At 44.4% G+C, this 21,691-nt stretch overlaps 1 protein-coding gene across 9 annotated transcripts in view; it reads right to left on the bottom strand.

Annotated features, from left to right (window-relative positions):
• The window catches only part of l(2)k01209 (lethal (2) k01209), a 35,758-nt gene extending 22,645 nt beyond the window's left edge, over positions 1–13,113 (bottom strand). The window contains exons 1-6 of one of the 9 annotated variants that reach the window (XM_065439495.1): positions 11,762–11,989; positions 11,235–11,261; positions 10,588–10,623; positions 10,162–10,480; positions 8,499–8,741; positions 5,259–5,448 (exon numbers count right to left, since the gene is read on the bottom strand). In XM_065439495.1, coding sequence (XP_065295567.1) covers positions 5,259–5,448; positions 8,499–8,741; positions 10,162–10,480; positions 10,588–10,623; positions 11,235–11,261; positions 11,762–11,805 — 859 coding nt within the window. In that variant the 5' untranslated portion in view covers positions 11,806–11,989. The other 8 variants (XM_065439498.2, XM_065439496.2, XM_070540575.1 and 5 more) reach the window with 8 other exon arrangements.
• Between the last annotated feature and the right edge of the window lie 8,578 nt (positions 13,114–21,691).

Consider the following 21,691-nt stretch of genomic DNA (forward strand, 5'->3'; position numbering starts at 1 on the left):
CAGTACAACTGCACCGTTAAACCAGCAGCAACAAGTTTATTTTGAACACAAAGATAAAAGCCATTGCAGAGCCAATAATTTTGTGCATAACTTTGCCGATGAACACTGTCATCCATGACAAGCTATTCCTGCTAAATTATGCTCTTTAACCAAAAAGTTCAGTGAAAATCTAAAAAGTGGAGATTCACAAAAAAAAAACTAAGAAACTGCATCAGCCTAAATGTATTGTGTTGCTTTGTCCAGCACTCAAATGACATGAACTCATCCTTCTTTGAATCAACTGCAACCTTGAAAATGTTTGCAGAACACATTTGGTTAATCAACGTTCCAGTGCCATAAGGCTATATTAAGTTCCACAGCACTTTTTGTTGACCAACAGTTATGCTGTTACCTTCAAGCCTCCAGGTTAGCTCAGCTGGTGGAACGACTCCACTGAAATGACGGTGGTATTTGGTTTAACCCCGCAAGATGACATTTTTGGTGAACTGCAAACCCTTTCCTGTAAATCATAACTATTTGCACAACATTCAGACGGATGACATCTTACAACTTTCCTGTCCAAGAGTAGTACTCTTTCTGCACAAGATACCCGGTCTTGCGAATGCACCCATGAATTGAGCACAACCAAGGAGTTATGAGTTAGTATTACGTGTTCTCACAAAGTCAAGGCACAAGACAGCAGCAGAGAAGCAATAACACAGCACAGTTCAACCACGATATAAAGAACTTCAATATAACAAAATTCTCAATATAACAAAGTATTTACCTTTCTATAACGTCTTGTCAACAGAACACCATGTATTTAGAACCTCAATATAACGAAGTGCGTTTATTAGGGTTGTGCAAATAGTGTATTTTGAGTTCGAAGCGACCAGTGATTCTGGCTGAATATTTTCAAATCGAATAGCGAATAGTTGCCGTTCAAAAATCTTGAGCCACAAAGTTGGCCACAAAGCGACATGCAAGATAATTATTGGATACATGCAATTAATCACCCCACAAAGCCCAACGTATCATTTTTGATATGCTGAATTTGATGCCCAAAAAATCTTATTTAGTGCTGTAGACACAACGTGCAGCCCCTACTAGCCTTTCTGGTGTTCTGGAGGGAGTGTTCAGCTGTAAATAGTTCAGCGAATGTGTTACTAATTAAGTAATTGACGTACTAATTGATTTTCACTCAATTATAATTGCACTGTTTTCTTCATACCAACATACTCTCCATAACCAAAATACGTGTGAGCACGTTTTAATTTTCTTTGATGTGGAATGGTATTCAAGCTTTGTGGGAAGGTTAAGTGGATTAGTTTGTGCAAATGAGACCACAATTATTTCAAGTACAACTTATTTATTGAAACACCGGGCGTTTTTTTTTAGAAGGAAGCTTGAGAAATACTTTCAAATTGGATTTTTCAAGCTGTCGTTAAGAGTAAATTTTGCAGACCAACCAAGCTTCCGTTATTTTGACAATGGTGATGTCATTCACTTATCTTATGGCTTTCTTTAGGAATATTATAGTTTAGATGTTTTGAAACGACGTTGAGTTTTCTCGCAAATAAGAGTTTAAGAAATTCTGAAGTATTTGAGAAATCTTTAAAGAGCCCCTGAAACGGTTCGAACAAATTTTGTAGACGCGTAGGGTACAGCTTAAGTAGAACATTCGCACCGCAATTTAAGTGAAGCGTTACGTATTAATGAAGCTACAAGCGATTAGAAGTTACCCTCCTCCCCAGCCATGCTTTTCCTCCTCAACTCGTTCGCCGAGCGAGCGGGGCTAAGCTCCGCCTTCACTGGTCCTGCGTCACGATGCGACGTCACATCCTCCACTTCCGGTTGTTTTGGAGCCCGCCCCCGCCCGCGCGAAACCTCTCCGCTAGCCGCTTGGCTATCGACCCCAAGCGAGAGCTATCGAAGCAGCGTGCGTTGCGAGCATTCTGTCGTAGCACCGAACATGTTTGGTATTCCGTTAACCACAGGCAAGCTGGTCATTTCGGCAAATGACTGGAGGCATAAACTCAAGCTGATGAAGGAACTTTGGCGTAGACGTACGTGAGCGGCCTCATCGGTCTGCACGGTCCAGACACTTGTTGGCGCAGCGCTTAACCAGCCAAACAAAGCGCTAATATTGCTCTAACCAAGTGTAAAACATTTTAAACATTTATAAAAACAACTTGTTGATTACACTCCTGCGAAAAATACGCACCAGCAGCAAAGAAGAATACGCTTTGTTGCTGCTACTGTGTATGGTTGAACTCTATGCCACCAGGTGGCTGCACCATGCAGACAATTCACATTTGCCCTTCTGCTCATCTCGGCTCGTCCCGTTACGGCACAGTCAAGCGGCCAGACCCTGTCCCCTTGCGCTTACGTTTGCCCTAATACGGGACTCGCGAAACGCTATTGCGTTAGTAATCTTCCGGTGTAAAGTGACGGCCACAAACGCGCAAATCCTGGCGCCAATCGGATAGCGGCAGTTTGATGCGCAGCAGACAGTTCGCTCATACGCTGCCTTGCAGAGGGACACGATGTCGCAGCTTGACATATTGCCAGTCGCTACGTTTGCAGTCCACAAGGCAATAAAGTCGAATCATAGTGCTCGCGAAAAGACTGAGACAAACTCTGACCACGGAGCTCTCGTCAAAATGGAGTACGTTGTAACACAAGCAGACGACATTTGCTGTGTGCCGGAAGTGCTTAAGTGTACTGAAAAATTGTTCTTGTGCATTCTCTTTATGCTACTTTCTTTTTATAAAAACAAATTAACTAACATTCCAACTATTACGCAGATCATTTGTTTACCATAAAGCTGGAAAAATTATCGATCACGCGCCCTGGTCAGCCAATCGGATAGCTCGCCCCACTGACGTCATATGGGTGATTGCGGTCATATGGGTAGGGGCGGCTTTAAATTCCGCCGAGCAGTGCGCTGCGATCGGCAGCGATGTGCATTTTTAAAACCTTATAATAAATTCCACGCTTTACGCAGAGCACTTAGATGTGTCAATTAGTGATCAGAAGGACCTACTCTAACGACTCAGTACGTTTGTAGAAAATCGTCAAAAGCGTTTCAGGGTCCCTTTAAAGGTATTTATTTTTATCCGAAACTTGCTTTCTCTAACTTAGTGCCTGGACGCAGCAGTGGCGAGAAAATAGTCTGGGCAACCTGGGCGCAAAGAATGGCACAGATTACGCCGGCACATACCGGCATATAGAGAGCTCATTGCTCGGTTTCTTTTGCCCATTGTTTAACAAAATTGATGAAATGACTGCAATTAATGTATTCGCAAGCTCCCACCATAATATCTATACAGTTCTGCCGAACGTGTGAGTTTCTTAATTTAGAAATCGTGCCTTATTGATTACAGTCAACATCAGATTTTTTGGACTCCCTAGTGGCCGCGAAAACGTCGGAAAAATCTGGCAGTTCGAAAAAACAAATGCATGCCTTTTACTGCCCCCAAGGGCGCAAATCGTCACAGGCACGTCCTAAATAGCTCTGAAGGCCTGCCTGTACATTTATTAGGTGTATTGGTGCTCTTACTGTGACAGGAGACGGCTGGTGCACACACGAATTGAGGAATACATACTGTGTTCGCGACAACCGCCTCTTCCCACGCTTGGTATGCTTCACGGCAATACTCTGCACATGCTTCACTGCGTAACACTATTGAGGCGAAGCTGACTTTCGGGAACTGGCATTTGCTATGCATTGTGCTTCCCGAGTTGTGAACCGCTGGCGAGGATTATAAAGGCGTATTCAGCGCCATTGATAAGTGCGGCGAATTATTTTAATGAAGAACACGACCCTGAACAGCAAGAAGCTTGGTAGTGAACTTTGAAGTAGCTAGGCTGTGGTGGCTACGGCTGCCAGCGGATCTGCATGCGAGAGCACCCGTTCGAAGCGGCGAGATACTCAAAATAGCGGCGTTGGTGGCGGCTTTGGTTAATGCCGTTTCGGACCTGTGGTCACAGCAAGATGTCTGGAAAATCTGACGGCGAAGGGTTCTTGCGTTCGAAATTTCAGATGTTCTTATACATTGACTCTATGGGGTAGGTGGTGGTGACATGAAGACATTCGAATTATCAGGCATGTCCCAAAGATCGGAAAATCGGTCGTTCACTGTACACTGGTGATGCCTCCAGCCGACGACAAGGCATTAAAGACTATTCGTTACGATTCCTCTGTTACTCGAGCCAGCATTAACGCGACTGTTGTTCCCTTTCAGTGAAATCGCAGCAAATTTTCCGTGATAGAAGCACAAATTCCCTGAATTTTCCCTGAGTATTTCCAGAATATTCAAAATCGCTGAGAATTCCTGATTTTTGTAGTTGGTAGTTACCCTGTGACATCGAACTTTGGTATTTCAGCACAGCAGCCCAATGCTCGAACTGTTAAGGCCACAATCCCAAACATGCTTCCCTCGTGCACTCTTCCAAACTCGAGTCACTCTTTCAAATGCCTGGCGCATAAGTTGTGCACGAGCTTCTCACATTCTTCCCTCGTGACAGCTAGTACTTTGAGACACTGTGTTAGACTGTACTGCCTACCCAATCAGCCCATATTTTTTTTCAGAGGAACGTGGCACTTTGAATGCGGGTGAAGTCCACATATAATTAAAAAGAAAAACAAAAAACAAAATGACACTGCCAAAAAAGGGTAGCAAAGTAAGGTTGTTCATGCTTTTCTCTGTCTTTACCTTCTCTGTATGGTGAATCATAAATCTGTCTAAACTCCCCTAGTACTCAGTTCTTCTACAGTAATATAACGAAGTAGCAGACGAATTTCGCAGTTTCAAAACAAGATGTCCAGAGAGGTTTGCCCTCTTCCTGAAAATGCGACAACTCTTCCTAAAACGGTTACTCTCTGCAGCAGCCGCCAAAAGGCAAAACAAGTTCATGCTAATGCTGCTGCAGCAGCAGCTTGCATCCTCATAAACGAAAGCAACTTCACTTTTTTTTTTTCTTAAAGACCAGCCAATCAACTGAGCTAAGTGTTACATTGAACAACGTAAACTCCAAAAATGCAATCTCAGTGAAATTCGAGTAAGGGCAAAATCTTTTTTCGAACATCTTAAGTGAGATGTGCACGGTCCCTGCACGATATCTCTTGTGGCGCCTTCTATGTAGGAGAAGGCTGGGAACCCCCAGTCTAAGACAAGCAAACTCTACTGAGCAAAGATCCTCTTTGAAGACAGCTGCAGTTGCATGCTTATTTGAACAGCAAACATAAGTAAGCACTGCGATGAACAAATACAAACCTCTGGGCACGATGAGGTCAGCGTGAACCATGGACGGGGCTATGTAATGGTCAAAGGCTGGCTTCACAAAACGCTCGTACTGGGCCAGACAGCCCTCGAGGTCGCGGCCACGGTCAGTGATGTCACGTTGTAACCGTCGCGCGAGCCGGATGTCACTGTCCGTGTCTATAAATATTTTCATGTCCATCATCTGGAATGGCAAAAAGAAAAGAGAAAAAGGTCTCAAACAGATAAGAGTGGTCACACCACCCTTCCCATTGCTGCAAATCAAGTAGCAGTAAAACAGCATCACTTTGTGAAGCCCCTTTGTAAAATGGGAGATATTATTATCCGAGAGTTAAAATTGGCTGCCAAATTGCTCACAATTTATCCAATAGGTGGTGTACAAGACACAGAAGCCATGATGTCGCTTCCAGCGCCTGTAGCACACAAAAACATGGTCTTCGAGATCAGTTTCTGGTACAGTGAGGGAGCTGTCACTGGGGTGTGTGATGGGAGCATCACCTATGCTAACAAGCTTTTTCTTGAATTAGCCACACATGGCAATACAGTTGACTTTTGTTCATTCGACCCTTACGGGACCAACAAAACTGACCCAACTATCTGGCGGGTCTAATTAAACAAGACGCAGAAAAAAATGCCAAGACCATTGCCCCCGATTCATTTGGCAGTACATATGTGCCCAATTCTAACTTGCACCCGAATCAAACGCGTGCATGATTTTTGTGTGTCCAAAGTAGAAAGCCAACATAGAAATTACATAAACACTCCTTTGAGCACAAAAAAAAATGGGCAAGGATCTACAAGTGCTCCATGATGGCGGCCGCTGAAGTCAGATTCATCACACAATTTTTAAAAAGCTTTGCCACTATACAGCCATGTTACGCGGTAAAGCATATTGAAGCCGCAAATGTGCTTTTGGTTTCGTATTCGATTGCACTGCACAGGCAATTTTCAATAAAACAATTTGGAGCAAAAATAATTTTCATCCCCGTGGACATAACATACACATAAAACTATGGAACTTCCGTAGTGCGACAGGCTACATTAAAGGAACCATTTGCACTCCCTTAAAAGTTCTGCATAATACAAACAAACAGCCTAATTGTTTCTAATGATCCATTCACGCTTGATAATGCACGAGGAGATGACAGATAGTTGCTAAGCTTGTGAATGCCATGTAACATCAATTCTGAAAACGGCTGCTCATTACTTGAAAACTATTAGATATTCGGTTTGCTGCTGGCAATACACATTCGATTCGGTCTCAAGAATGTTTATTTGCGTACCCCTAACAAGAACAACAACAACAGGAGTGCTATGTGAATGTTTCATTTTTCTGCACTTGTGTACAGTATCCGCAGTGATCTCAGTTGCAGAAGTCATCGAACAAGCAACAGCGGCCATTTCCACCATCACTGCTACGGCGCAGCTTTAAACTTCAGCTGGTTGCTGTGAGCCTCACTAGTCGCCACCGTGTGGATATTCAGGATGCCAAAATGCAACTATAGCCGTCATCGTATAGTGATTTATGAACAGCGAGCATCACTGCACTTTCATGAATCAACGAAGCCATGACAGCAGGCTTTTGCACCCTTGGGTATTCATCCGGACGGCATTCTCAAGAGGCATACCAGTTTGAAAACAAAACCTACACCAAGCCTCTTTTCGCGGTGACCTGCACTTCGTGCCTGGGCCGAGTGCCTAGAAAACTGCTCGTTCACTCTCGATTTTTTGCATGAAGCCTCTAAAACAACTTTCCATCGCGATACAACGCCCCAGATTCATTGTACCTTCAAGAAAACGCATTGTATGTGACAAATCAAAACTGCGGTACTACCGCTGTTCGTCGATGCTTACAAAGCTCCATGCATGCGACTAACGAGAACTGTGGTTGCTATATTTGCACTGGATTCTCACTTTGACCATGCGAACTGAAATTGTGCAAGTCGGGACACAGATGTAATGTCCTATGAAAATGAAGGACAAACATGACCAACAACTTGAAGGTCAGGAGTTCATTTGTTTCGTGTACTGTTTTCTACCCATTCACCTCGGCACACAATAAGCTTTCATTCGATAGGGCATTGTGCATGTTTTCCCTCGCTCGAGTTCTGTGCATCGCTTGACTCTCGCACTGCTTCGATGAACTTCGGTGAGCTGTCTTCCCTTTTAACTGAATAAACGGCAATGAAGAATGATCCATCTAGACGCTTATATTAACCTCTCAAAACACATTTTCTTTTTGTTCAGTACAAATCTTCAAATACAATTTCCATGAACATAGCACTGTATTCTCTAAAGCTTTTAGTTTTTACTCAGTCTGAACGAAAACTTAGGAGGCAAATGTTTCACACACCAATGCTAGCAAGATGCTTTTTAATCTATACGCAAAAGACATTTTACATCTGAAATCCCTAAAGTGCGAGAAAAATCTAAGTGTCTTCCCATAATAGAGCAGTATCTTCACATAAAAAAAATAGACAAGTATAGTCATATGCTAAAACAGGAATTTTTTTATTATTATTATTTTTTGTCAAAGATAGCATTGCCCACATGTAATTTCAAAGGGACTTACATGCTAAAGAATAACACCATGCTTTAGGGGGAAGGGGCCTTGAACTAGCTATAGTAAAGACATGAGAGAGAGATGTAAGAAATGCTCCTGCTGCGTACTAACAGTAGCACTCGGTCTGCAATGTCGTCGCCTAATGTTTGCCACTGTTTAGCATATGCATTCAATCCTTTGTTCATTTTGTTGAGCTCACGGTTGAAGAACCTTAGGTTTTTGCCGGTGTTACCATGGATTCGTGGCTTCACCTACAGCAGTGAAAAGCAATGGGAGGGCACCACAGAACAAAGGTGACCACAGCAGCTATGCATGTACATAGCTATGCTACAGAGAGAGCAGTTTCATTCTGTCATGCTGTAGCCAAGATGGCGGATGGCCCTTTGCGGCAACTCGGTAGGATGGTGCTTGACATTTCTGATGACTTCAGGTTTGTCTATCACTATAATTGACAAGCGCTGGACAATAACCAATGTGCACTACCATCTATTGCCAAGAACTGCAATAGAAGCAAGTTGACCGATATACTCGTCATCAATTAGCAGTGCAAAGTTTGCTTTTTTTTCCGACAACTACACTAGCCATTGGCAATAAGGGTACAAATTCCAATGATGACTATACCAGACAGCGGTAGAGAAAAAGCTCAATATGGTAGCCACAAGTTCACTTACATTGAGCAGTTCCTTGTTGGTAAAGCAGAGGATACCCTCGAAGATGATGACGTTTGCACCATACATAAACTTGAAGCGCTTCTCACGTGCATGCGCCACAAAGTTGTAGATGGGGACCTCAACGCGTTTGCCTTCCTTGAGCTTCTTGAGCGTCTCAATGAGCAGGTCAAAATCAAATGCATCTGGGTGGTCAAAGTTGAACTGGTTTTCATCGGCTTGCCGGTGCTGCTCTGCATCCAGCACCTGTGAACGCATGGGAAAGCAACTCCGCTAAGTTTAGTGCGACGAGTTAGTAAACCACAGTGCAGTAAACTTCGCTGATGCCTACACACTAAGCATAAAAAAATTCTGGCAGAACCCACTACATGATGAATGTTCACGTTAAAGCGATTAGCATCGAAACAAAGTAACAATGTAATGTAAAAAATGTAATGTAACACAATGTATTGCCACTGCAGAGACATGTTGTGCATGAGGCATGTATGGAGCAGGGTTATGCTCTCACGCTTCCCTCTGGACAAGCTGCACCATTCAGTAGCAGCACCGCTACAAAGTGCATGTGTCGGCTGTGTGAATATATATTCGGGCAACATTTTTTTGTCATTGAACAGACAATGACAAGATGTTTTGTCATTGTAGAGCTGCACACATCCAGCAGCACGAGCCCAGTGGCCCAACTTAGCAGGGAAACTGTTAGAGACAGACCGACAGACAAACAGATACACGCCGGAAAGAAAGCATGTGAAGCACCTTCAGAATCTAGTCACATTGAAACGGGAACAGTGAAAGGGGCTAAACAGATATTGAAGAAGAAAATAATTTGAGCTGCATTAGTAATGTACCCTTCTACAATACGAGGAAAGGCACTGTAACGTGAAAAGAGGCTGAGTAGGCCAGAAAAGAAAAAAATGCGCATGGAGACACCACCTTGAAGTTACCACACCAGCTTGTGACATGAATTTTAAGTGTCTGGTGGGGCCTTGGTGGGGCCTAACCTTTTGATCAATAAGGATTGACTACATTGTATGCTAATGGGAACAAAAAACTGATCTTAGAAACTTTTGGGAATTTTACTTATCTGCAATGCCCCAAATACGAGATGCTTTGAAATCTATGACATCGCACTGATAAAATGGCACTGGGGTTTCCGCACAAAACTTAAACGGACACAAATTCAGCCTTATTTATACTTTCTACAGGGACTGACAAATGTATTTTTAGATACCCAGTTTTTATGCCGCAATGAGAAGCTTATCTCTGGAAGTGTTTACACCTGCAACGGTTATTCCCAAACACACATGAAAATTTTGTGAGCAGAATGGGACCAAATTACTTAGGAATAATTGGCTTCAAATAATTAAGCTTTGGGGTTTTACATGCCAAAATCAGGATGTGATTATGAGGCACACTGTAGTGGGGGAACTCTAGATTAATTCTTGCCATTTTGGGTGCCTTAAAGTGCACCCCAATGAAAGGTACACAGGCGATCTTGCATCTTGCCTCCACCGAAATGTGGCTGCTGCAGCGAGGATGTGATCCTGCAGCCTCACGCTTAGCACAGCAATGCCATAGCAACTAAGCCACCAGGGCAGGCAGCACTGGTTTCAGTAAGAAGGTTCATAAAGTCATATCACAATGCTGCGACGTGTAGAATGAATCATACCTTGTAGAATGAATCCATGCTGAGCAATGTGACCCAAGGCACGTTGAGCGCCTCGATTATCTTCTTGGCCACCGTCGTCTTGCCCGAAGCGCTTCCACCGCAGATGCCAATGACGAAAGGCTCTATGAGCTGGCCCTGAACATTGTACCAGGGGGGTCGTCCTGCTGTGTAGATGGTACGCTGGCGGGTGAGCAGCAGGGAGTCGTCCTTCGCAGACCCAGACCATAGCCTCTCCCGACGCATGCGACGGGGAGACATGCATGGTGTCTGGGTTTCGGACAGGAGGTCGCTGGCACTTCCCACATCGTCGAAGCTACCACTGTGCGAAAAAAATGGGAAAAACAAAAACTGTATATATAACGCGGTTTTCCTGACAACAATAGCATGGTACTGTAAGGAGCCTGCGCCAAAAGCTGACCTAGTTACCTGGCTTCACTCCAAGAGATGTGATCAAATGTTTTCCTGCGGAAAGTTGTGTCACATACAAGAAGTTAGCAGAAGCTGATATTCGCTAGGCAATCTCATTTTCGAGGAAGGTCAGAGTGCGATGTCAAAAAGAGACTTCCTCTGGCTACAGTTTGCGTTGAAAAGAATGTTTGGAATCATTTATATACACATATTTTATCACTGATCACACACAGTTTTGACAAGGAAGAAAGTAAACCCAGCCGAAGAAAAGCTGGGCAGATTGCGTTCAAATAATGTCAAGCTTGAAAGCGTCTGTGCTGCCTACAGCAACATTCTTGCTACATTGAGAACTAATCAACTAATATCCATACCAAACAGGGCAGATGCCATGTAGTGCAACGTAATGGTACTACTAGACCGTTTTTTTTTTTTACATGGACATAAAAGAGAAACATAGGAGTAATACAGCTCACTTATTTCATGAGAAACACTACTCACCAACCCTCCAAATGCTGAAATGAAAGAATTAGCATACTTACTGCAGAAAGCTGCAAACAAAGAAGCAACAGTAAACGTCTAGCAAAAACCAAACTTCCACGACCGCTAACGACACCGAAGACGCACGAAATGTAGTGATGCCGGAATCTAAAGAACCTCACTCTCACCTCTCAACATCAACCGGTAGTTCGGCCCTGCGCGAGCAAAGATAATTTGAATAAAATCAACTATAATCACTACAGCACTTGGATGAGAATCGTTGGCAGTTATCACACAAGAACAAGCTCCCCTGGATCTACGGCCCGCCCTTATCGGTACCGAGGGCACCATAAAGACGGTATGTAGGCAAGACCGCCTCTCACGCGACATGATGACAGCAATACATCGAACATGACGCGTGCCCCTAAGTGCAAAGCCAGGCAACAGGCTTCAGCTGACCCGGAAGGAGGCCACGATTGCACCAGTGAACGTGGCCACGAAGCCAAGGCCGATCGCATCGCTGCCCTGTGTATCTGTTTCGATAGCGCGTTCCCGTGCGAGCAAAGGGCTGGCGCGGCACGCAACCTCGCTTACAGAGCGACTTCCTTTGACGCAACACCACGCTCTCTGCGCTGACAGTGACAATGGAACACGCGTACAGTGCGCCTGAAAAAAAGCCAGCCATCCGCGCCGACGCCTGCGAGCATCCACTCACCTGTCCGAACTGGCTGAGCTCGGTGGGTTGCGCTCGCTCGTCATGGCAAGGTCACAGCCGCCAAAACATACGCTTACCGTTCAGACGCACGCGGTTGCCGAACAGGAAAAAAAAAGCTTTCGCAGCTCGTTGTGCGCCCCTTTTCCGGGGCTACTGTGCGTGAGTTGCGCGAAGCTGCCGCTACGCCGGCCCCGTATGTGACTGGCTGCTGCTGTTGTGATCTGCACGTTTCGCGACTGCAGTCGCGGCTAAAAATACGCGCCCGGTGCGCCGCCAGCCCTTCTCTAGAAAGCCCACGTGCAACAGCGGAGAGAAAAAGGCGACGAACTCGCACAAACTGTTTAGCAGTGCCGTAACAGCTAAACGCTATGCTCTCGTAGGGAAGGCATTCAACGCCACACCAGCGATTCGCAAGACGGCTGAGCGCCAGCCCTTTACAACAGCGGGAGAAATCGATAACTTGCTCCCCCACGAACCGAAGTTGCACTTGTGCGCGGCAGGCCAGAAATGCCAGCGGTCTTTGACCGCTCACCGCAACGCGTACGCGTCCGTGAAGTACGAGCGTACCGCTTGCTTATAGCAGCGAAATCCAGCATAATAATGCCGCGCAGAACACCACAACTCACTCTAAACAAGTCCGAATGCACGCCTTCACCAAACGCCGGGAAACATAACCACATGTTGGGCGTCAAATCACTGGTCAAAATATGGAAGTTTCAAAACCGCTCCCGAACTTACTTCTCTTTAGGGCCGGCAGGTTTTTCCAGCGGTTTGAGGGTGTCCGCGGGGACAATCTTTTCCGGTGGGCCGCGAGGCAGCGTTTTGTTGTGGTCGCCGCCGTTCACTAGCCGCTGTTCCTCTTCGGCTTTGTTTTCGAGTTCTATCGGGGCCATTGCCTTCGCCGAGGCTTGACCTCGCTATGCAGCCGCTGTCCGGTCTCTAAGTGCTCTCGACATCTACAACGCGCGCCCCCAAAAACGCGCACTGCAGCAAAAAACTGGAAACCCCACGTGCTCAGTACCGGCTCGGCGCCTCCGTCACCGCTCAGGCACAGTCGCTCTCCGATGGCAGCGCGCCAGCCCGCGCGCGAAAACAAAAACAAAACCGGACCCGACAATAGAGGCCGGTGTCGCGTTGGTTGACCCGTACCCGCGATATTACGAATCGCGTATCAGCGCGGCGCACGTCCAAATGTAACGAAGTGTTTTGATCACAGCGCGAACTCAACGTCAGTGAAACAAGAGCACACGCTCAGCCACAGAACGCTAATTACACAACGGAAAGACCCGAAGCAGCACGTCATATCGCACGTGACGAAGCGATGGTGCTGCGCACGAGCGGGAGCGATCTGCTCCGTGCGTTCATGCGTTTCATTTGTGGCTTTGTGAAGTGTTGCGCGTTTCCATCGAATCCCCGTTCTCCTTCTGGCAGCAAGCGAGGGAACTACTTGAAGAAAGTGTTCATATCAGCGACTATGCCGCGCGAATATTAGTCAATAAATGAACTCATCACATACAATTCGGCTTAGAATTCGAAATGTCTTTATTATTTTCGAACGCGCGTGTGTGTGTGTTCCCTGAACAGGTCAATATGTTTCGTCTATGGTTCAGATATTTATTTTGCTCGTACATAGGACTCGAGGTGAACGATTTGTAGTCATTTTGCACTGCTTTCGTTGCCTCAAATTTCGCCGGTTTTTGAGGTTGGTTGACGGTCGGACTCGGCAAGGAAAACGTTTGTTCGTTCGCTCGTTCCTTCGATCGGGCTACTAATTTACATAGAGGATCATCGTGTACGGTTTCTACATAATTATTTTAAGCAAAGTGTTCGGGTGTTTATTTATTTATTTAACCAATTAATGCACACGTGCATTGCACTGGCCATACGAAGTTTTGACAAGACGAAGAAAAACTGCAGATTGCCAGTTTAAATCAATGTTCTTAGATTTTTTTTATTATTATTATTTGTAATCTAAAGACGTTGGTTTAAACGATACCAAGCTTGGAAGCATCTCTGTGCTGGCTAGGCAACATATATTAATTATTACTCCACTGAGAACCAATCAATAATTATACACACCGAATTTTCAAAAGCCATTTTCCTTATGTGGAAATAACGATAATACAGCTCATTTATTTAAAAAATTCTAAGCGAAATTTTTTAAAGGCCCTTTTGCCTGTTTAACGTGGTTGGCGGTCGGACTTGCTGATTCATTGCTGTACAAAGACATAACAAAGGCGCCGAGGGAAAGGGCGTATGGGAGGGGCAGGGAGGGAGGAAGTACTGGCACGCATGCGCTGTCGCGCAAGGGTTGCGGATGGAGGGGGGAGGGTCTGCATGCTCAAGAGGCACCCATTAAATTACTTGACATTCTCATTCAAATACGTTGCTCCTTCTTACTTGTTTTCTCTCACTAAAGGTCGTGGGTTCGAGTGTCCTAATTAAAGCTACCTTAACTGTGCCTTAATCGACTTTGCCCTAATTAGCACCAAAGGTTGTGGTTTCAAGTGCCAACTTGGCATGTGGAAGAGGATGACGACGAACGGGCGAGCAGTGTCGCGAGCACTCCCGATTTTCTGTACTTCACTTTGCGAGCTTGAAACATAGAGATCTAAGGCTTTCGCCTTAATATGTACTGAATTCAAGAGAACCGCTCCAATGTAGGCCTAGTGTGGCATATTTGCTGAAAGGCATAACTGCCGCAAGGACGACAGACACAAAAGGAAAACGCATCGACTACGACACAAGCAACACTTCTGCTCCGGTGGTGGCTGCATAGGGCACGGCTCAGCGTGACTGCGCAGACCCTATCTTGAAAGCGATCTGCGATGGGTACATAGTCTAAGTGCACCGAGGGCTGATAGCTTCGTGTGCGCTGTGTTCTCACCGCTTATTGCATTGAAGCAACAGGCAGCACAGTCAAGTCACTCGCTGCTGCTGCCGCTATTCCTCGCGCCAGCATTTTGACAGCGAGTATACGCGGTCATCAAGTGATGTGTTTATGTTTGCTTGTGCGCATGTGACACCATGCTTGTCAATTTAGTTAGTAATTAGTGAATATTTACATGTCTATATGGTCGATAAAGCTTACTAACCTTACTTTGTATAGCTGCCTAATAATTTGCTATCACAATCGATGCTTTGCTTTTCGAGCACAACTGCGACATTTTTTATTATAAATGGTATTTTAGATATGAATATCTGAAATACTCTTGGCACTAATGCACAATTACCTATTTGGTGGGACCATCAGTCAGGAGCCATTTCGTGCATTTAGACGCCGTGCAGAAAAAGCGCTCGGGTAAAGGAACACAGTAATTTTTTTGTTTATTCAGAGAATTTACTCACTCCTGCAGCTCTCAACTGTACTTGAGCACTCTGCGGTAATGTTCGGTGCATTCTCCTGAGCATCCATGGAGAACAGGATTAGCGCTACAGATATAGGGTCCTCATAGTCGCTAAATGTTTTCTAAAGTGCTCTCATTCGAGGACAGTTGCTGACCGTCTGAAGGCGAATTATATTCATCCACAGCACTAAAATAACCTTCTGATTCACTGACGTTACGTGAATTTCGTCCATAAAATGCACATACAGGAAATGCCACCATTCTATTGACACCTCAGGCCAGAAATCATGCGAAAGTCCCTTAAAGCATGAATAAATGGAGGAGAGAAACATGCTGCCCTCGTCTGAACATATTGAAATGTGCAATCATTAATTTAAAAAAATTTCTCAATAGCTGCCACTACTAGCATAAATAACCAAAACATAACGGGAAACGCAAGTACACGCGCTAATCAGACGCCAGCCGCATTTCGCATGGAACATTTTGCATGGAACATGGAGCATTTTAATTGTCAATGGACCTTTCCAGAAATGTGCGTGCACCGTCAGCAGCGACCGTCACTCCGACTTCCCATACTGTGTTGCGGTCACTGCCGACAATGAGTGCGCATTTCTGGAAAGGTCCATTGCAGTGCATTATAATTAGTCAAGGTCAATAATACAATTTCATTTGAAGTGCAAGTCTTCAAACGAGCACAAAATGAAATTAATACTTTCACGACCTCCTTTTATGTGGTTCTTCCTCTCTTTTTCTTGGGGGGTATGGATGGGGCCCTGATGAAACCCTCAGAATCAGGGTTTAAAGTCTCCCTCCAGTGGAGGAAGGGCCCTCATAGGGTGGTGACCAGTATAGCGCACTCACACACACTCATATATCAGTGAAGAATTGAATCCGGATTTGAAACAGATCAAAAGATTGAAGCACGCAGGAAAAATACTGTATAAGGATTTGCCTGAAGTTTCGGATGGGAACATTTCACAGGCCACAGTAGTTGCGTTTGGGACGTTCGCTTTTTGGTTACTTTATTAGTGCTGAAAAAGCAGTGTAGTGAAGCCAACTTTCTCTAGAATTAAGGAAATTTTAAATGCGCAAGTATTTTTGTGCCTACCCAACGAAAAATTTGTCCGTAATTTAAGACAATGAATGGCTCATGCCCTGTAAGCAATGGCTCATACCCCCGTAAGCAAGCAAAAAATGCAGTGAATCATGCCCACATAAGGCAGAGGCTACAAGCGCTCAGCAAAGGGAAGCAAGCATTGCATACATTCATTTAAATTGCCCATGCAACACACAGAACAGCACATGTTTCAGTAAAGAACAAGCTCAGAACAAACATCTGAACCATCACTAAAGCATTACATAGCCCCCTTAGCAAACATAGTGGTGGTTTTGTAACAGCTTTGCTAAATTAACATTATACCTTAACCCTTTAAGGTGCTGTGTACGCAATTGTGTATGCCAAGAAAGTGCGTCAACAGCAAAATAATTCATGGAAGCAATGATAATTAAAATGTGTCACATGCATCTTGAAACTGTTCTAATTGGAATCATATAGAAAGTTTGAATAACGGGCCCAAATGTTTTAGTAAAACGAGTAATAAGATAGACGGTAGTGTGTAGTTGCTCGGTGCAAGTATGTCGTTGTATGTAGTTTGTTCACTCCTTTCATGGTTTCTCACATTGTGTTGCGCCAGGCATAAATTTAAGCACCAATCCAAGCAGCATAGGTGCTTTTCAAGCCTACTAGACATGAATGGTTGACGTTCTCATATGTAATGTTCCTGCAGTGAGTTTTTGCATGGAGTTCTTATTCTGTAAACTCCATGAAATTTACTAAAGAATTGAAAATTGCTAATCTATTCTGCAGCTGTATGCTATTTATGATTTTGAATATACAAGAAATGCAAATATAATAAGTTTTCAATCAGCAAAACTCATTGACACCTGAAAGGGTTAATTACACCAACGGTCCTGGGTTCGACTCCCACCAAAGGTTGAAGGTTCAAGTGCCTTAACTCTATCTTAATTAAATGTGGTTAACTTCAACTCATTAATACCGACAGTAGCGAGTTTGAGTGCCATAATCTATCTCTCTGTCCTAATTAAACCTGCCTAAAAGCGAATGATCGATGAGGGTTGATAAGAGTTTATACTGGTTGGATCTAGTTCCATAACATTAATAATGGCACAAGGCAGCATGGAGATGAGCAAGTGGTACAATGCTTGAATCACGTGAATTTTTTAGTGGATGTTCTGTAAATAAGTACATTATTCTTATGGCGTTTCAGGCATTTAGTTAATGTGTCGATTCAATGAAGTACTTTAAAAAAATTGGCAATTTGCAAACACTTTTTTCAAAAATAACTTGGGAGGTAAAGGGTTAAAGATATATGAACCCAAAGCAAGCAAGTCTAGCTGCAACATAGAACAGTTACCTTGCTTCGTTGACAACCTCAAGCACTATGTCATTATATTTTATGGCTTCACACCTACTTACATAATGCATAACTACATGAATAATGCACAACTACATGAATGAAAATTAACTGGTAACCTAAAGAAATCAAGGTGAACATACACTAATTCACGACCAGGTAGATTTAGGCTCATGTATGAAACATTATGCGGTGTCAAGGATCTTGGGTGTACTGTCATGTGCAGAGCCTCGGGGAAATGGATGCAGTTATGCAACAATACCTGCCTTCCTGTTTTTGCGCATGCTACATCAACTGATCAATCACGATTACATCATTAGTAAAAAAATCAGAACGTTAGAATTGCCTCGCACAAGGCATGGCTAGTAATAAAATCACCTCCAATGCCTGTTGAATGGTTGCGGCAACACTACAATTGACCTGCCTCGCCCCCCTCTCCCTCCGCTTGAAATATGGAGGAGGTGTTGGGCCACTCCTGCCCCCCCCCCCCCCCCCCCGACTTTAAGTACTGCCCAATATGTAGGAAAACATGTCAATATGCATTTGCACACCGAAGCTGTTGTGGTCGAAGTGCTCTGGGGAACGAAAGCAGTGCGTCTGAAACTGTTTTGCTTGCCTTTAATTCTGTGGCAAATTAACATATGCAGGCCTCTCCCATAAGGCCAAAACAATGCACATTAATACGGTGCAATCTAAGTGTATTTGTGTGCAGCAGTATGTGTGCATGTACACATGCATGAACATAGATACAAGATGACTCCTTCAACACATCTTCGGGTGTCTTAAGTGAGCCCCCTGAAATTCAACAAAAATATTGCACTCAGATGATCTCAAATATACAACTAGCATGTAAACTTATGAAGTATTACTAAAGGCTTGGCTCAAGTAATGCCCCTGTGTCCTTCATAAGGGCAAGTCGACTCATAGGACAGCATGCAAAAAGTATTTCTTGTCCGTCCCGTACCAGAAAAGTCTTACCCCAACAGACAAACCTCGAAAACACATTCATGATATCCAAAATTCGTTATAAACATTAAGTGGTGATATAAATTTAAGAAAGAAATCATGATCTCGTCTATGCGAAAGAAACGCAAGCGTGATGTTTTAGACAGGCCAGCGAGGGACATCTCGCAAATACTAATAACCCGTAGGGGGCTTATTGTGCCAATATGTAGCACGGGTGCAACAAGAAATAACACATGTGCTCTTTACACCATTGCTAACATACAACCGTGCAATTAGTGTGAGCATTATCACGTGGGACTGGAACATTGGCTTACTGGCTGTGATCCAAAGAAGCCAAACAGCTTGTCAAAATGTGCATGAGCGTCCAGAATACATGCCATTTCAAATTGCTCCTACATAGTACAGTTGCCAACCAATTCATCTTTTGGACACGTGGCACCAAACTCGCCACTATATATATATATATATATATATATATATATATAAACAATCATCAGTCTATCCCATACGTGTTCTGGCTGTGGTGGCCGCATTTCGATGGGGGCAAAATGCAAGAACCCCATGATTCGTTGATTCATTAATTCCTCTACGTGTGATCTTGTACTCGAGCGCCGATAAAGTCTACTGGTATCGACATACTGACAGCGTGAGCTCCCGGCGACGGCTTGTCGCCAGTCACTCCGCCTGCTATCAGCGAATTTTCCTCACAGCCCGTGCGTAGGTCGCTAGGCTTAACCTGCATCAATCTGTTGGAAGTCGGCAACCAAGGTTGTGGTTCAGTGCCGAGTCGACATGCATGGCGGCCAATTTGTCCATGGCCGCCATAATGTCCGAAAAATGGAACAGCGTCCAAAAATTCGCACGGCTATGAAGTTCGGATAAGCATGCAGGTCCAAATTATCAGGCATCTGAAAACCTTTTGGAAACATTTTTGCTGCCAGAAACATATCTTGGCCCATATGCAACAAAAGAAGTTGCAGGATGATACTCCGCAGAAATAAAGCATGACAAGCAAAAGTTTAGATTAGCTTCGCTGTAGTCAATAATTAATTACCTGTGTGTTCATTAAATCAAGGTTAAACTGCTAAGGATTGTTGGATATAATGAAACAAGAAACTTGGCTGGCCATGCTTTATTTTAACAAGTCTTTAAATGCTAAACGAAGCCAAAGTTGCAACATTCCAGTGGCAGTGAAGCAAACATTTGTTTGATGGAAGCTTGAAATATTTATTCCCGTAATAAACATATCAAATACTAAGTAAGAGCAACTTGAAACATTCTCGACATTCTGGACACACGTATGCGTCTTGGCCAATGGCTTGGCTGGCACATGGCCGGCAAGCCAAGTTGTCAATCCCACAGTTGCAAATTAACCTTCTCAGTGCAGCAGGAAATTTTCCAGAAACTTTCCAGAAATGCGGTCTGCAGGCAATTATGTTTTGAATGCAAGCGTTAAGGCAGCCCGTAAGAACTACGCACAATGCCACTACCATTGACAAACGACACCATCTAGTTTAAAAAATTGCAACTAGAAGCAAGCAGATGGGTATGCGATGCCACTGGTTCACACTGCAAGGTATGTTTCCTCAAGCACTGTACTCGCCATCCGGCTATACTTTCGGTACAAATTTCAATGACTAGTGCACTTGTCGGCAGTAGAGAAAGGGTTAACAACGGTTCCAAGTGCATGCTTTTGCCATTTGGTGTTGTTCACATGCCACGTATTGGCATGGCAAACTGCCATTAGGCCATCAAAATCAACATGAGACCCTTTACTGACCCGTCAAAGACATCATCCGTATGTTTCTTTCACATGAACCCGATCACAATTCTGTTTTTCTTTTTTTTTTGACAATATCAGCATATTGTCATGTTGTTGTGAAGCTTGTGTGGGCGTACTTTTGCCCAGAAAAATAAGTAACACACAAAGCACAGCGATAGCAGCAAGCACGGTTATCAGTCGTCAAACTCTGGTCTGTAGGTTACATGCGTTGACTGTTTACACATGACGCACCATACATTCCAGTGCACTTCACTGGTGCTCACATACATTGCAGAGAGTGCACCACTGTTCACGTCCTGCACGCAATCCAATTGTGGTTAGCTGGTGAAAAAGATAGTTTCACTGTAGATGTCCGGATTGTGGCGCATCGTACTGCTCGCTAGCGCATACGCTCTGGCAATGCTCCGCGTTAAGCGGCACCGTGTTCACTAAAGAAGACTGGGTGGACGCCCTGCGAAGCGACGACCACCAGATCCAGCTCCGGGCCGTCCAGAGGGCTCACGAAAGGGCGGAGGCTGACGAGCTTCCCGTCCCAACGTGGGTGCGGCCCGCGACCCCTGCCGACCAATAAACCAAGAATGGGTGGGGAGGGGTTCCTCAGGACCCAATAAAGTTATTTCCTCCTCCTCACTGTAGAATCAGCAACAACATTCACAAATGTTCCCGATATGTGTAGTCATATCTTGCATCAAGCGATAACCTTGTAACAGTGCCGAGCTGGTGAAAAATGGTCACCGGGATACGATAAACAAGGTACACCCGTCAATACATGCTCACGATGAATGTCAGGAGTATAATGAAGGTACAGTAAACTTCCGTCATCTCAAAGCTGTAAAAAAGGGAAAAAATTTTGAGATAAGCGGAGTTTCAAGACAACCGAAATCGTGAAAATAGAAGCCTGCGATTAATACGCTGTGGCCACATTGATGGCATGACTGACATCACCCTAAATGAGAGGGAAAGAAAAGAAAGACCTCGGCTCCCCGCTGCTGTGCGAGGCCACAACAAAGTGGGAGTGAGCAGAGGAGCAAGGAAGCGCGAGTAGTGATGGACAAAACGGGGCGAATGAAAACCAGGGAGTGCGGCCTCAGCTAGCAAGCTGCCAACGGGTGAAAAGTGAGGGCAAGGAATGCTGCCATGCCGCACTGCTGCCTTTTCTCCATCATTTTTGAAGACAAGGTTTTGAGATGTGCCGATCTGATACAATCAAGAGGTGAAAAACGCGAGGGTCGACACCACGGCCAGAAAAAAAAAATTCGCTTAACTGATATTTCGAGATATTATCACAGTTTGAGTTAATGAGGGTTTCCTGTGTTTTTTGTTTCAGTTGGAAAAGGTTCGCTTATACTTTTATTCTGTACCCACATGGAGCACAAATAGAAAAACACAAAACGCAGGA

Source organism: Dermacentor albipictus, chromosome 6 (genome assembly GCF_038994185.2).
Source record: "Dermacentor albipictus isolate Rhodes 1998 colony chromosome 6, USDA_Dalb.pri_finalv2, whole genome shotgun sequence".
Taxonomy (NCBI): Eukaryota; Metazoa; Arthropoda; class Arachnida; order Ixodida; family Ixodidae; genus Dermacentor; species Dermacentor albipictus.